The sequence below is a fragment of the Canis lupus genome, chromosome 2 (assembly GCF_048164855.1).
Source record: "Canis lupus baileyi chromosome 2, mCanLup2.hap1, whole genome shotgun sequence".
In the NCBI taxonomy this organism is placed as follows: Eukaryota; Metazoa; Chordata; class Mammalia; order Carnivora; family Canidae; genus Canis; species Canis lupus.
Genome location: NC_132839.1, coordinates 56,257,808 through 56,274,535, shown reverse-complemented (window position 1 = coordinate 56,274,535; position 16,728 = coordinate 56,257,808). Strand labels below are relative to the sequence as shown.

Genomic DNA, 16,728 nt, shown 5'->3' with positions numbered 1-16,728 from the left:
AAACTGGGTTTATTTGAAGATTGAAAAAAAAATGACTTAGTTTTAGGAAATGTATTAATATCTATTCATCACAGTAGCAGATCAAAGAAGAAAAGGAATTTGATTGGTTCAATAGTTGTCAGGAAGACTTGATAAAAATTTCACTTTCATTCCAGATATAACTGTTAATAGATGGGGTCTAGAAAAATTCTTTCACGTGATAGACTATCAAAACCTCAAATAATGAGGCTGGCCAACCTTGCTGTGTTTCAGGAGTATTCTTATGATTCTGGGTGATGTGATTTGTTTATGTTTGTCATAAAAGATAAGGAAATTCGAGCCTTGAATACTGGAAAGGAAGATGTCTTTCATTATTTTTGCAGATAACATTATCTACATTAGTACCAGTTTTCTCTTTTTTATAATAAAATATTTTGTATTCCCTCTTTACCTGATGAAATTCATAGATCATATACTTCACACATTATTTTTAATCAACATGATGACCTAGTTGTAATGTAATGAAGCAGTGTTACTGAGATAAAATACATACTTCAAATGTAGGCACTTGGGCAGGACCACACTAGAAGATAGTCTGTGTACACACCAGCATGCTGAGACAGCCATCGTGGCAGGGGACAGGTGTATCATATTAATGTGTCAAAAACCAGGAGCATTGGTGCTGCCAATCGTGTCATTTTTTTAAAGGTTTCAAATAAAACAAAGTACAGTCAGTCATATTTATTATTTTCCAGATTTGCGACTCACCTATTCACTAAAATTTATTTGTACTCTCAAAATCGATACTTGCAGGGCTTTCTTAAGTCATAGGAAAGATTATAGTTGCCTGGGAAGTATTTTCCGACTTGAGATCACAAGAAGATACTCTCTGCCTTATTTCAGCTTTCCTGTAGAAATGGGGACAGTTGAGGGCCATGCAATATAGGGCAGGACACTGGCCCTGGGGTCATTTGGGCAATGTGAATCCTAACTCTCCACCATTGGTGGGGGGCCTCAGGCAAAGTCACTTAACACTTCTGAACCTTTGTTTTCTCTTTTGTAAAATAAAGATAATGGAATTTACTAGGATAGAGTTGTTTTTAGGATTTAAGATTATAATCTCTGTGAGGTTGTGCGTGTGTGTGTGTGTGTGTGTGTGTGTGTGTGAGAGAGAGAGAGAGAGAGAGAGAGAGAGAGAGAGAGATTGAGAGAGAGAGATAATACACACATGTTCCCCCCCTAGGAGCAGTGGTTTAGTATTTGTGGCAACTTTATAGAATATAATTGCTACAAATAACAAGAATTCACTATAAAATACTTTCTATTTATATGGTAATCACCTCTTGTAAAGGTCAGTGAATATTAAAATTGCCTTAAAAAATCTTTGGTTTATGCTGAAACAGTGTGTGATGTTTGAGATTTGAAGAACCCCCTGCTCTGCAGAGAACAGAGTTGGATCTAATCCCCTGATTTCTTTCTGTGCAGAGACATAAGATACATCCTCTGTAGAAGTAATCTTGCTTTATAACAACAACAAAAATCTTTGGTTTGTACATAAAGTAGAATTAGGTTGAACTCTTGTAGTTTTTCACCTATGTGAATTCTGATAGGATATTTGAAAGTTGCTTTGGATCCTTTGTTTTGGGAGACTGTCATAATCATTGCAGTAAATCTGGTGCCCCTGGCTCCCTGCCAGTAGTGCCCCTAAACCTTTGTGAAAACAGAGCATGGTCTTCTTTTTTTTTTTTTTTTAATTTTTTATTTATTTATGATAGTCACAGAGAGAGAGAGGCGCAGAGACACAGGCAGAGGGAGAAACAGGCTCCATGCACCGGGAGCCCGACGTGGGATTCGATCCCGGGTCTCCAGGATCACGCTCTGGGCCAAAGGCAGGCGCCAAACCGCTGCGCCACCCAAGGATCCCGAGCATGGTCTTCTTGAGGATAGAATTCCTTTTGAGAACAATGGATTCATCTGGATAACCTCAGGATTAATAAAAATCTGTTAGAACCAATAAAAGAGAATAGTGGCCACTTGTGAAATGTATATGCAAAGACCAGTGATGTTCCCATGTGTCATCAGAATTCAGTTATAGGAACACCTGGGTGACTCAGTGGTTGAGTGTCTGCCTTTGGCTCAGGGCATGATCCCAGTCCCGGGATCAAGTTCCAATCAGGCTCCTTTGGGGAGCCTCCTTCTCCCTCTGCCTGTGTCTCTGCCTCTCTCTGTGTGTCTCTCATGAACAAATGGATGAAATCTTAAAAAAAGAATTTAGTTACAGAGATGGATGATGGCGAGGGTTGAAAGTCCTCAATTCCACTGAACTGCACACTTAATAATGATTAAGTTGGTTGTACATTTTGTTGTATATTTTGCCACAATAAAAAGATAAAATTTTAAAATGTTTAGATTTTCAGTTATAATATTAAATAAAAAAGATCCCATTTATTGTTGTGACAATGTAAAGGAGCAGGAATAAATCCAGTAAGAAACACAGACTTAGGGCATCCCAGGTGGCTCAGTGGTTTAGCACCGCCTTCAGCACAGTGCGTGATCTTGGAGATCCAGGATCGAGTCCCGTGTCGGGCTTCTTACATGGAGCCTGCTTCTCCCTCTGCCTCTGCCTCTGCCTCTCTCTGTGTCTTATCATGAATAAATAAATAAAATCTTAAAAAAAAAAAGAAAGAAAGAAAAGAAACACAGACTCATACCTTTATGAAGAACTAGAGAACTTTGGAATCAATCTTTCCAGGCTAACTGGGTATGTTATGCAGTTCCTTTCCAAAGTCACTTGTGTTTGGTACGGAGGAGCGGCTTGGGAAAATTATTCTAAAATTAATCTGGAAGACTAAATGTTTCTCTTTTTAGAAGAGCAGTATGGGGGCGCCTGGGTGGCTCAGTCAGTTGAGCATCTGCCTTCACATTCAGGTCATGACCTGATCCCCAGGTCCTGGGATTGAGCCCTGAGTCGGGGCTCCCTGCTCAGCGGGGAGCCTGGTTCTTTCTCCCCTGTGTATATTCTCTCTCTCTCTCTGTGTCAAATAAATAAAATCTTAAAAAAAAAAAAAAAGTATGGATTGAATGTGAAAAGTATTATAAAGTTAAAATAAGTGTTGCATGGAACATGCTACAGAGTTCAGAAACCAGTCTAACATAAATGAGCATTTAAAATATAAGGGAAGGAATTTAGAAGGCGAAAAAAGGATTAACTGCTGGGAAAATAAGGTTAGATCCTTTTTTATCCCATCTACCAATATTTGTATAAAGTTAAATTTTAACATTAAAAAAATGAAATCATGAGAATGCTAGAGGAGGTGAATGTTACGATGTGGGTGAGATAGGTCTCTTTAAATTTTGCAGAGATCATAATTTGACTGTAGATAATCCAAAATTTTTATTTGCAAAGCCACCATAAAGTTGATAAATAAATGACAAACAGGATGCTTTCTGTAGTGAATATTTAATGACAAAGCACAGCTGTATAACATGGCCTTTCAAATCCACATGAAAAAGACATCAGCAGAGAAAAATGGGAAAAGAACATGAGTATTTCTTATTAAAGAGAAAATCCAGTAGACAGTAAGCATATGAGCAAATGTTTTAACTCCCTGGTAATCAAAGAAACGTAAATAGAATTTGTCAGTCATCAGTTTCTTGGTGGCACAAAGAAATGAAAATACTCAGGATTACTGAGTGTGACATAGAGTCGATCTTTGTTTCCTGTGGGATGGAAAGTGTGCTAGTCTTTGCGGAAAGCAATTTGATAATGTTTATCTAAAGCCTTAAGAACATGCCTTTCATTTTTCTCAGCAATTGTACTTCTAGGAATTTATTCTAAGGACATAATTGAGGCCCTACAAGATTGTTCATATGGCAATATTGTATAACAAAAACTGCAAATAACCTAGATTATCCAACAACGAGGAATTAAATACAGTAATTGTTTACCTTTTAAAATTAAAAGGAAGTTGCAAATATATATATACATTTTTTGAGATGATTTTTAAAATAACATGGTCATAGAAAATAACTCTTCTTTTCCCATTGTTAAAAAGTAGAACTAAAAGTCTGAAAAGAGAATGCACCAAAAGATAAATGGGGGCTATCTTTGGATTTAGAAATGCTTTAAAATTACTTTGTTTGCTTAGCTGCATTTTCTAAATTTTTTTTTACAGAGAATATATTAACTTTTTAAAATAAACTGTAAATGATATATTTTAAAAATTTTAAGGTGGTCCTTGGACTGTACTGAGAGGTTGACATAGTATTAAGAGCATTGGCTTTTTGATCCAAGCAGTCCTGTACTTGTGTCCCAGACTTTTTGATATAGGCAAGTTTATTTCTCTTAAACCTCAGTTTCTTTTTTTTTTTTTTTAAACCTCGGTTTCTTGAACTATAACTGAAGATAATAAACACAATACTGTTACTTAGTTTATAGAGCTGTTATGATGATTAAAGGAAATAATTCACTTAAAAACCCAAAGCCCAGCACCCGGGACAGGAAGTAACTGGTGTGGTAGTGAGAACAATGATCACTCAAGTTGCTACAGAAGACGATTAGAGTCCCTGCTTTACGTTCACAGATCATCTCTGATCAGTCTCCCAGGGCTGTTTGTACTTACTGTCAGTTTTATACATTCATAAAATGGAGTGAGGTGGGTCTGTTTCTTGACTTGCCCATTGTTTTTGTGCGAAACCTCATCCTGATCCACCTGCATAAATTAGGTCCTGGCCACAGCACTGCACCACCAGTGTTCTGTGTGGCAGCCTGCTTTCTTCCCTGCTCCAATCACTGCCCGTAATTACTGATGGAGTCCTTTGCTCACTTGCCTGTTACTAGTGTCCTCCATTAGGCTATGGGTGCAGTGTGGGCAGACTGGCCTGTTGACCATTATTTCCCTGGTGCCAGGCCCACTACCTGAACCTGACAGGCTCTGAGTTAGGTATGCCTCAAGCTGTTAAGTTGTAGTTTGGGCTGTTGGGCTTTGGGCCTAATGATGGACACGTTTGTGTTCATGAAGATATGCAAACATATTTAGACTAATATACCATTAAAATTACCAATATAACAAAAATGGGTATTTAGGTTAAATTTTCTTTGACTCTCAAGAATTATAGTAGAGAAAAATTCTATTTAAAAGTGTTAGCATTAAGTTAAATTTACTAGAGTTTTGGTAAACAGAGGACACCTCCAAGGATGTCACATTTATGACAGTTCTCCTTTTTATGGGCAAAATTAGATATTCCAGGTAACACTTAAAAAAGTTTTATAAGCCTTCAGACTATGAATACTTACTGAATTATGTGTATTATTTTGTATTTGGCTTCATTCTCTCAGGTTCACAGTTAATAGAAGAATCTCTATAGTCGGATTTGGTTTATATGGATCTATTCATGGTCCCACGGATTATCAAGTGAATATACAGGTACACTTTCTTCCTCACTATATATCATCTCGAAATATAACCAATGTGATATTACAATAAGATCTCATTTTAACAAAATCCAGGTTTCAGTAGAATTATCAAAGCCATCAGAAAGCCAGAACATTTTTGTTTTATAGCCGATCAAAGAGGAGTTTTAAGGGAATTGGGGTCCTTCACAGAAGCATTAGCATATAAAGAGCTCTCCTTTCTCCAGGAATACTTCTGCCGGGCATTCCTGTTGTGCATTGGCTGTCTTAAAACATCCACCTGCTGTTTTTCACAGCACTTGGAACTTTAGCCCTTGAAACTGTCTAATTTCTCAAAACTAAACACCTTCTGATTTCTGGTTGTTGGACTCTGCCCTGCCTCATTCTTGAGATGTGTTCCACCTCAGTTAGGTACCTCTCATTCCCTTCCAGTAAACCAGTGTTCTTCCACTATCGTGATTACACACCCAATTAGTAAAATCGTATTTGAAACACATCTATGAAGTGGACTTGTATTTACAAACTATGCACATGCAATGCAATACTGAATTTTGATAATTTTGCATAAGAAAACAATAGAAATGAGAAGAGGAAGTAAACAGTGTTTGAAAACTTTTATTAAAATAACTGCCTGGGATCCCTGGGTGGCGCAGCGGTTTGGCACCTGCCTTTGGCCCAGGGCGCGGTCCTGGAGACCCGGGATCGAATCCCACGTCGGGCTCCCGGTGCATGGAGCCTGCTTCTCCCTCTGCCTGTGTCTCTGCCCCTCTCTCTGTGTGTATGACTATCATAAATAAATAAAAATTAAAAAAAAATAACTGCCTTCCCTAAAATGTTATTAATACATTAGTTTTAATAGTGAAAACCTTGGTGACCTTTGTGTTCAGAATGCATCATTAGTTTTCCAAATATGGAACGATTCAGAGGTCTGATTGGATGATAGCTGAAAAAGATTCCTCACCACCTCACAAAGACACCTTGCTACGAATGTAAGAACCACATTATTGGCTTTGCTCGTGACATGCTCATAGTCTAATCCTGTTTGCTACAGTTATAGCGGAACTCGGTTGGGGTACCTGGGAGGTGCAGTCAGACCCCCAACTCTTGGTTTTGGCTCGGGTCGTGACATGGAGTCCATCCCATGTTGGGCTCAGTGCAGAGTCTGCTTGAGAGTCTTCCTCTCTGCCCTTGCCGCTCAGGCTCTCAAATAAATCTTAAAAAAAATTCAGCTGATGGGTGCCTATCTGGCTCTGTCAGAAGAGTATGCAACTCTCGATCTCGAGGTTGTGACTTTGAGCCCCTCCTTGGGCATAGAGATTATTTGAATAAATATTTTTTGAATAAGAAATCAGCTGATAAATTTACATCACTGATGTAAATTTGTTACTCTTACAAACCAGTTAATGACATTTTAAATATTTTTAACAAATTGAGGTTCAAAACCCACTGAAATTATTTATTTGAAAGATTTCAATGGTTAGAAAATTTTATTTTTCTTGTGTTAAGTACAGTAAAGCCATAGCAAACCTCTGAGGGGTATAAAGGCTTTTCATGAGCACTCCCCATTTCACTTTATAAGTAGTGTTAAGATCCTATCCCAGGAGGATCCGTGAACCCACTTAAGCAGGCTGTATAATCTGCAGACCCAAGAGAGGGCATCAGGGATATAGGTATATTGAAATGGTAGAATAATAAAAACTGAGTAAAATGAGTAGAAATAGGACTTGTGTTTATTTTCTTCCCCCAGTGGCTAGCGTCACGCCCCCTCCAGATCCACCACCAGGCAGATCCTCCTCGGTTTGAGTCTCAGCTCCACCACCTCGAGCTGCGATCGTGGGCAAATAATGTAGTGTGTCTCAGCCTCAGTTTCCTTGTCTGCTGTGGCAGCCGTGGTGCCCACCGTATAGCTTTGTGATGGGATGCACTTGAAGTGTTTGCAACATGATCTGCCACTGGTGTTGCTGGAGTTTCTAATAGGTGCTCAATTGGGCAGCAAAATTGGAGTTTCTAATGGGATTCCTACAGCCGCCTTAGGAGGAAGGCAAAGCAGGGTTTCCACCAAATGAAACAACTGGGGCTCAGGGAAGTGTGGCAGTTTGCTGTGGATTATACTGCCACAGCCAGAACCTGGGGCTTACTACTTTACCCCAGGACACCAGCATGCTGGGTCTTTAAGTTTTTTATGGATCTGTGATCTATGTATAGAAAAGTGCACGTATTTCTAAGCAGTACGTGTGTTTCACTTTTCACAAACTGAACACACTTGTGCAGCCAGCAGCCAGATCAAGGAACAAGATGTTTGAGCGCCCTGGGAGTCTCCCTGTGATCTCTTCTGGTCACTATCCCTGCAGAGATGACCACTGTCCTCACCTCACACAGCATCTACTGGTTTGGTCTTTTTTACCATTCCTGTTTTTATCTGATGTATGCAAAAAAGGCAGGTCTGTGAGCCTCCGCCTCTGCACCTGCTGCCCCCTCAAATGGACCTTTGTAACCCGGGGTGGGCTCTAACTGGAGCTTTTAAAGCTCTCCTCTGTGCGGCCTAACCCCTTCCTGACAAGATAAAATTCTCCTCCACTGAACTGCTTGACCTTATGCATAGCCCTTACTACAAATGCTGTACTGAGTTGTCACTGTACATAGGTCTAGTGGCTGGAAGTTCCTTGAGGGTGAGTCCTTCAGTGCCTGGCACAGATGATGGAACAAAATTGAAAACACAAGGTTTTCACATTTTTGATATATGCATACTTGAATACTGCATTTCAGGTCATTTTAATTCAGTAAATAACATTTAGACATAGGAAATGGCTCTGCAAATTTTCTAGCGGCAAGACTAGCAAGGCGCAAAGGCCCATTTTCCACAGTATCTAAAATCCAAGCGTTCTAAAACCAGTTCCCCGAACTGTGTGTCTTCCGCCGAGCTCATGAGCTAGCATCCTCCCCACTCCTGACTGCCTGTTAGAGCTGTCTCTGGGGGTGAGAAGAATTACACGGCAGAGACACAGCCGCTGTTTTAAGGGCTCTGTATTTTCTGAAACTTTAGTTACATCAACTGAAGTGTATCTTCTCTTTGAAACATTTCAGATCATCGAATATGAAAAAAAACAGACCCTGGGACAAAACGATACTGGATTCAGTTGCGATGGAACTGCTAACACATTCAGGGTGATGTTCAAAGAACCTATAGAGATCCTGCCCAACGTGTGCTACACAGCATGCGCAACACTCAAAGTAAGGGTCTTCCAGGATGTCCCAGGGGGTGAACTGGTGGGTTTCTTCTTGCATGTCACAGCAATTTTCCACAGAAGCTGAGAGTCACTGACAGTAAAACCTTTAGGATGAGGAGAAAGACGGAAGCTGGGAGCTAAGACATAGCCCTTTGAGCAGGAGATTAATGTTTGACAGGAGATAATTATTAAAACCATTTCACAGGATGCCTGGGTGGCTCAGCAGTTAACCGTCTGCCTTTGGCTCAGGGTGTGATCCTGGAATCCCAGGATCAAATCCCACATCAGGCTCCCTGCATGGAGCCTGCTTCTCCCTCTGCCTGCGTCTCTGCCTCTCTCTGTGTCTCTCATGAATAGGTAAATAAAATCTTTAAAAAAATAAAACCATTTCACTCTTGTCTAAAAGCTGACCTCTACAGTCAGTATTTTTAATCATTAACTGGCTTTAATGATTTTAAATGATTTAAAATTTAATGATTTAATGATTTTCTGCTACTTTAAAGTAGCAGAAACTTTATTTTCCATTAAATGGCTTAACATAAAATTTCATATAAGAACTATAATGAAATATAATAGATCATTAATCTAATTAAAACACATTAAATTGCTTATTAAGTGAAAATGACTAATGAACCTTTTGTTCTCATTTAGGGTCCAGATTCCCACTATGGCACAAAAGGATTGAAGAAAGTCGTGCATGAGACACCTGCTGCTAGCAAGACTGTTTTTTTCTTTTTCAGCTCCCCTGGCAATAATAATGGCACTTCAATAGAAGATGGACAAATACCAGAAATAATATTTTATACATAATTTAGCATTCTCATACATCTTGGCTAAATAGTACCATACTGTCTAATCTCAAAGGCATAAAAAACTGGCCACAAAAAAATAGTTTGAGCGTCATGAATATTTATAATTGTAAGATAAGAAACATTTTAGTTTCTTAGAGGAGATGAAGAATGTTGATTTAAATCTCTGCATGGTTTAAAAGCAGAATTTCCATTTTCTTATAACCTTAAGGGAAAAGAGAACTGGATTCTCTTTTTAAAGAGAACTTAAAAAAAAAAACCATGCGGTTCTTTCAGCTTTATCTTGTATAATTTTGTAGATAGCTGACTCACGGTCTTTCAACAGTTTATAGAAAGATCCTTGTTTCAGACAGCTGGTAGTGTTGTTGCCTTAACTGTTGTGAAGATCAGAGGAGTTGGACTTACCGGCTTATGTATTCTGAAGGTTACATGAGCTGAGATGGGTCAGTGTTCCTGCAGAATTCTCATTAATTCCCATAACTAATTTCAGAAAATTAAGAAAATTGACTTTATATTTGGAGTTTTGAAGTAATCAGTTGTTAGCATTTGGAATATTGCTAAAGTTGGCCTAATAAAATGCCCAAGAAAATTTTCCATGTATTTACAAAAAAGGATATTTTATAATAGTATATAGTCATGTGTTACATAGTACGGTTTTAAAATATAAATGGAGTTTGTATAGATTCACAATAATATGGCATAAACAGAGAATATAAAGGTATAGTCTAGACTGGATTCTGTATCACTAAAGTGCAGCACTGTACTTGTATATCTGTATGGGGGATGCTCCTGAGAATGCCCAAGATTGAGATGGCGCTGGTGGTGGTGGCCAGGCGATAATATTACAGAACAAGAAACAATAAAATACTGACCTTTCTAACAGCTACTTTGAAATTTTAAAGATATCCAACAGAATCACTCCTGCTGAAAGTATACTTTCTGTCACCTACACAGTTCTACCTGAGGGAAGATGAGTTTCATATTTATGGCCTCTCGTGTCACAGGTGCAGCTGTATTAGGAGGGGATAGGAAGTATGCCTGGTAGAATAACATTTACGTACTTTTTTATAAAGCAGAATTTTTATATAAATACTTTTTTCCCTTGAAAGTGATTATCTTGTAAAAAAATAAAACTTATGTGTAATGAAGTTGTATCAAATAGTTTGGTGAGATTGTTAAAAATCACAGTTCTTTTAAGTAACAATGTAAAAAGAATTGAGGTTTTCTAAATAATAGTAATTAGGACAAAAAAATTCTCATCCAAAATCGTACTTCCTTTTATATTTTCAAGAAGGTAGTGAGGTGTGTTGGTGGCAGAGGTCTCAGAATAGCTGAAGAAGGGGCATTTTTCTCTGGTAACATCGTCTTAGGGCTCTAAACCTCAGTTAACTGGAACATCTATGGGGTGTGTGGCTCTGGTTAACTAAAGATTAACCAGCAAACACTCTGTAGTAACTTATGGGAAGTACTCGTACCTTACAAAGTATGGTGTGCCCTGGGTCAGTTCATGTGTTTTTGACATTCGAAGCCTTTTGGATGCTTCTCATGTGTGTTGTACTGAAGGATGATTGTAACTGAAGGTAGCTGTAGAGGGTGTAAGGACTGGAACTGTTGACTGATGTGGACATCCCCTGGAATTTGAAAAAAAATAAATACCTATTATCCTTTTATTTTATTATTATTATTTTTTGTCATTGTCTTTTCTTCTGAAAGCTGAGTGTAAGACACCGTTTTGGAATAAGGGTTCTAGTTAAGTGAGGTTTAATTTTACATTTAGGAAGTACTGCCACACAAATGATGCCTGGCTGCTGCCTTAGGGCCATAGAGCAGGAACCTCTGCTGCTTGATCTCTTTTGGGGCCTCAGGTTTTCCCCCTTGTGCTGCCCTCAGGAGGGCGAAGGGAGACTACTCCGGTCTTGACTCTGCGACCAGTGTTCCTAACAGCCTGAGTGTCGCCGCGTGAGGCGCCGACGCGGCCGGGATGAGGTACGTGGTTAGGAGGCCCACCTCCCAGGCAGATTCCGTGGTCGAGAAGGTGCGTCTTGGGGAGCAGGGCTGAGCCCCGGGCTCGCTCCCCGGCTGCACTCCCGAAGGTCCCGGAGATGATGGCTCTGGCCCCCGCCCTCATGCCCCACGTCGGCGGCGGGCGCCCACCTCCGGCCCCACCGGCCGCGCCGCAACACACGGGGCTGCCCGCCTCCAGCTTCGTCTCCTGCCGTTCCGCACGTCAGAATGGCACTTCCTGTCCTGGACAGCGGGCGGCCCTCGGCGCCGGCACCGGGCGGGGGCTCCTGGCCCTGGGCTAGCCGCGCCGCTCACTGCGACCCTTTACTCGCGAGAGCAGAGAAGACCAGCGGTAGCACGGCCTTCCTCCCGGCTGGGTGCGGCGAGGGGTGCGGTAGGGGTAGGGCCGTCACTGCCCGGACGGATCCCGGCCCAGCTCTCCAGCCTTCCGGGACGAGCCGCCACGCTCCCGCCGGCCGCGGGGTCGCCCTCGAGCCGGAGCGGGGGCGCGAGGCTGCCAGGCCGCTCCCGCCCGCCGCGTGCGCAGGCGCAGAGGGCTCTTCCGGCGCCGCTCCGCCGCCGCCCGGCTCCCCCGCGGGGATGCTGCGGCTGGGCCGCGGGCTGAGGCGGCTCCTGTCGGCACGCGGGGCGCGAGCCTCCGCGGGGCTCCCCCTGGGCGCCGAGATGCCCAAGAAGGCTGGTGCGACGAACAAGGCCAGTGCGAGCCCCGTGGCAGGGGGAGGGGGGGAGGCGCGCGGGAGAGAGGCGGGGCGCGGGGGCTGCTGCGGCCTTCCGCCGCCCTCTGGCCGGTGACTGGAGCCGGCGGCTGTGGCACGGCTCCCGTCCCCTCCGCTCCCCCGGACGCACACCTCCGGCCCGGTGGCTCGCGGCGTTGGTCAGCGCGTGCTGCGGAGGTGCGAGGACGGGGAGCCCGGGCCGATCGGGCGGATCGGAGGGCTTCGTGGAGAACTGATTCCCAACGCTTGGGAAACCTCTCCCGGTGGCCAGAAATCCCCGCGCGCGACTGGCTCGTCTTGGTTAACGCGAAAGGGAGCCACACGTGTGGGAAGGTATCCTCTAGCCCGTCAAGTTGTCGAGTGGTGGTTGTCGTTCTAGGGGAAGAGCCAGGAGCCAGAGAGACCACCTCCTTCCTTAGGCCCTGTGACGGTGGATCCCAGAGGTAGTGTCACCATAGCCATCCGCGCCAAGCCAGGGTCCAAACAAAACGCTGTGACAGGTATATGTGGACATGAGGTGGGAGTCACGGGGGCCCCCTCCATCCTCCCTCTGCCTGGGGTAGCTCAGAGTTGATCCGTCCAGTTGGTCTACTTCTCGCACGTGGGATTAGACGCTTCCCCATTTTAAAATTCTAGATTCTAATGTAAAGGTGTAAATCCAGTGTCAAAAGTGAACATACGATGCTGAAAGCATACCAAGTATGCTTTCTAAAATACGGTATTTTAGAAAGAGCACATGTAGACAGATGGGTAGCCTAGAATTAACTAGTTTGTCCTATTTCAGAGCTAGAGGCATTGGCCAGAGAAAGAGAGAAGAGACAATTGGTTGAGTTTAATGACCATCGACCCAAGGAGGAAGGGAAAACCTGGTATCTGAGAGCTCTGGTCTGGGCCCAGTTCTCTCTGTGGGGTGGGGTACTGGACTAAGAGGCTTTCAGTCCGTTCCCTGGAGCCCAAAGGTGCCTCAGAGATCTCTTAGGTGGGACGCCGGTCGGTCAACAGGCAGGGCTCCAGAGGAGCTGTGTTTCCATCTATTGTACATGTTGGGAGTCCAAGGGAACTTGTGTGGGGGTGGGGTTGGGGATGGTATTCTAGGTGGGGAAAGAAGTTTGAGGACCATTGATCTGAATTGTTGTGAGGGTCTTTCTCTTTTCTCTTTTTATACTTTGAAAACAAGACCTGAGAATTCTCAGGATTGCGGTGTTGGGCCTCATTTGTGCTAGTGGCCATATTAGCTTGGCTGTGTGTGGGCTGCACCCACCGTGGCCAGCGTTTTCTGAGGAGTCCCAGTGAACAGTCTGCTTTCGGCATATGTCATGTGTCATTAAATCCCAGGTGCCATCAGCCAGGAGGTACACAAGTATTTTGTGTACTGGCAAGACAATCCACATGAATGCTTTCTTCCCACCTATTGAGAGACACAGTAGGTGCATTTGAAAGGTACTGAAGTGTGGAAAATGGGGACATCTTAGAACTGGAATTGGTGACAGGACAGGAGGTAGGCTGTTGTGCCACCTAGTGCTTGTGTATTCTGTGGCCGCGTCATTCAGGTGGACAGGGTGTAAGTTTGTGAAAATGGCTGTGTGACCCCACATGGGGACCAGCTTATGCTCACTTGCAAGCTCCTTTGAGTACATATTTCTCTTTCTCCAGAATAACCATGGAGAACTAGAACTAGGTTGTGCCAAGTGCTATGTAAATGTTTAAATGCTGTATTATAAAAGCATTAAGAAGCATTCCACATAAGCTCAATCTAGCTCAGTACTCCTTTTCCTGATGACAGAACCTGTGAATTTGCCCATTCACACCCAGCTCCTGGTCCTGCCTTGGGGCTCTCTCTTCCTATCAATTGGGCAATTTCTAGTTGCCTAAGGCACGGGACACTAGGCCTGTCTTGGTCCACAGGGCAGGGTAAATGTCGGTTTTCTCTGGCTTTGTTTCCTGAAATGGTGGAGGCATATTTATCATGTTTATGTTCCCTCAAGTGGGAGTAGTTTACTTGCTCATTTCTTCATGCAGTAGTTATCAGTGAAAAACCCACTCTGTGCCAGGCAACTGCAAACCCTTTTACAAAATATCCTTGCTCCTTAAGGATACAGTCCTCACTGATTTCATTCCAGACGTGACAGCAGAAGCCGTGAGCGTGGCCATCGCAGCTCCCCCATCAGAAGGAGAGGCTAATGCCGAGCTCTGTCGGTACCTTTCCAAGGTCCTGGAGCTCAGGAAGAGTGATGTGGTTTTGGATAAGGTAGGTCTCTCTCTCTGGAAACAGCTTCGATAATTACACATTAGCCATTCTTTTATAAAAATGGATTCTTTTCCAAGTAGTTGAAAAATTAGGTTTTTTTTTAAACTCTCATTTAATCACTAAAATGTGTGAGTTTTGTGTAGTCTTCATTCCTGATGCCCTGATCCTTACTTGGACTGACCATGTTCTGTACGTGTTCTTTAGCTACCGTTTCGAGCATTTTCTTTCTACATGTATCCCTGTACCTGCTGTCAGATTGATCTTGCTTGTCTCTTCCTTCAAGTCATCACTATACTGACAAATCTGAAAGGGTTCCTTTAGGAAGAGAGAAAGCCAGATGAAATCATTAGTATTACGAATTTTCTGTAAGTGTGGGTATCAGAATCACCTGGGAATGATGTCTGAAACACACATTCCTGGGCATCACTCTAGACTTACTGAAACATTATTTGCAGGAGTGAGATCCAACTATGCTTCTAGAGATACACTCTTTAGATCAGGTTCCAGTGGGCATTCAGAGTCTTTGGTTAAAAGGCTGCATCTAAAAATTTCTCCCATTGGGCCACTTCCCTCAATATATCTCCCACCTGTGGCAGGTCATTTCTGATTCTCTGTCGGTGCACACACTCTGACATTTGCCTGAAAGGCACTTCCCACTCTTCTACCCCTATAGATAATCCTTGCTCAGATCTTACCTCCTTTAAAGGATGTTTTAAAATGAAACCCTAGGCTCAGTTGGTTGTGGAATTACAGCATTTGTGCTTTTTTTTTTTTTTTTTTGGAGTTTTCAGAAATATGTAACAGAACAGCAATTTGTTCTATATTTGGAATTATTTTTATACAAAGTTTATATAAAACCCCAGTGTTTGGTAATTTACAAATAATTTTTCACTTTTAATTTAAACAAAGAAGTACTTAAAAATACAATATTCTACATCTGGACTCTCTTCATTTTGAAATTTTAATGCCAGTTTTTATTACAGAAATCTATGTATGAAGGTAAAAACCCTGCAGAGTTGTACACATTAGTAGTAAGGTGGAATCTAAGAGAATCTTCAGTTAGACCAGAAATCCAGAAATGACCGAGAGAAAGCAATAGCTTAGTCCACCTGTGGCAGCCCCCTAAAGACACAGCTGTGATGGATGCAGCTGAGCTCTGCTGTCTCTAATAGCACTAAAATGTTCAGTGGGTCATCCTGACACCATTTTTTCCTTTTGGTCCAGGGTGGTAAATCTCGTGAAAAAGTGGTGAAGCTATTAGCATCCACAACTGCTGAAGAGATCTTGGAGAAATTAAAGCAACAAGTCGAGAAGAAATAAAAGCAAGTTATGAGAAATACATTCTTGAGAAGCTTTTTAAATTGCTATTAGTGAAGAGGCTGTTAAGTAGGAAAATATATTTCAGTGCATGGAAGAATATGAAAAAAAATTAAGAATAGGACTCAAAAAAGAAGCAGGAATTTTAAAAGTACTTCTGTTCAATTCAGGTTCTAACATCCCTGACCCCAGAGAGGTTGGAACATTAGTCCAATCTCATCGCGCTACACAGGAACAGCTGGAAGGGATCTTTAAGCCCCTTTCATCCTGTGGTGGGGCTTCCAGAAGTTGAGAGACTTGTTCAGGATCACATCGTACAGGATGGCAGCTAGAACCAAGACCCTTTGACTCCTGGCTGAATGCAGTTTATCCTGATTGTAAATGAAGATTATTTCCACAGCACTTCCAGTGTTCTGAGGATTCCCTTCTCTAGAGTTTACAAGTGACAGAAGAAAACCCGTCACACTGTTTTGTGGTCTTACTTTATATTTTAAAAGGCTTATCTAAATACAAAAATGCTTTTTTTGTCTTTTTAAAACTCTATGGAGCATTTTGTGAAAAAGTAAATAGTAATCAGGACTTATAATTTAATGTTAAGTATTTTGGGGAAGTCACTGAATTTTCATCCTCATTGGATTGTAACTTACAGTCTTCAAACTGGTAGTTCTTATGAATCTCCAAAGATCCTTAAAAGAAGCAGGCCTGGAAGCTACTTTCAGTATTTGTAAAGGCCTATCAGAAATCATATCTACAAAAAAAAATTTTTTTAAATCATATCTACATTAAAGCTTCAGAAGCTAATAATAAATACTTTGTTTTTAAATATCCAATGCAAATTATAGTGACTTGGGCAGATAAATAAGTTCATTATCTTTGCTGATCAGAATCAAAGCTGATGTGTGCTTTTGTCTAAGTATGTGAGAAAATGTACTGGTAGACAAAATGTTTAAAAATACAAAATCTCAAAAAAATAAAAATACAAAATCTCCAAGAA

At 41.9% G+C, this 16,728-nt stretch overlaps 2 protein-coding genes and 1 long non-coding RNA gene across 4 annotated transcripts in view; 2 read left to right on the top strand and 1 right to left on the bottom strand.

The window, feature by feature from the left end:
* The window catches only part of BTBD1 (BTB domain containing 1), a 43,400-nt gene extending 32,291 nt beyond the window's left edge, over positions 1-11,109 (top strand). The window contains exons 6-8 of the mRNA XM_072801255.1: positions 5,318-5,405; positions 8,477-8,623; positions 9,271-11,109. Of these exons, the coding sequence (XP_072657356.1) occupies positions 5,318-5,405; positions 8,477-8,623; positions 9,271-9,429 (394 nt within the window). The 3' untranslated portion in view covers positions 9,430-11,109. The remainder of the gene's footprint in view (positions 1-5,317; positions 5,406-8,476; positions 8,624-9,270) is intronic.
* LOC140618619 (uncharacterized) lies at positions 8,402-11,923 on the bottom strand. Of its 2 annotated transcripts, none has more exons than XR_012018692.1 (3): positions 11,583-11,923; positions 10,904-11,059; positions 8,402-8,723 (listed from the first exon to the last, which is right to left on the bottom strand). It is a non-coding gene; the product is annotated as an uncharacterized lncRNA (long non-coding RNA). The 2 variants fall into 2 exon arrangements; XR_012018687.1 differs by lacking the exon at positions 11,583-11,923 and adding an exon at positions 11,436-11,576.
* A 65-nt stretch (positions 11,924-11,988) lies between these two features.
* On the top strand, positions 11,989-16,728 carry C2H15orf40 (chromosome 2 C15orf40 homolog). Its single transcript, XM_072801323.1, has 4 exons — positions 11,989-12,146; positions 12,549-12,669; positions 14,290-14,417; positions 15,642-16,728. Exons 1-4 carry the CDS (start codon positions 12,033-12,035, stop codon positions 15,735-15,737), a joined length of 459 nt encoding a protein of 152 aa, XP_072657424.1. The 5' UTR covers positions 11,989-12,032; the 3' UTR covers positions 15,738-16,728.

Bases quoted from the DNA above. Each gene is read 5' to 3' on its own strand.
- C2H15orf40 (XM_072801323.1), top strand. From the start codon at position 12,033: ATGCTGCGGCTGGGCCGCGGGCTGAGGCGGCTCCTGTCGGCACGCGGG. The intron at 12,147-12,548 runs GCCAGTGCGAGC...TTGTCGTTCTAG, and splicing joins AGGCTGGTGCGACGAACAAG to GGGAAGAGCCAGGAGCCAGA. The intron at 14,418-15,641 runs GTAGGTCTCTCT...CTTTTGGTCCAG, and splicing joins GTGATGTGGTTTTGGATAAG to GGTGGTAAATCTCGTGAAAA.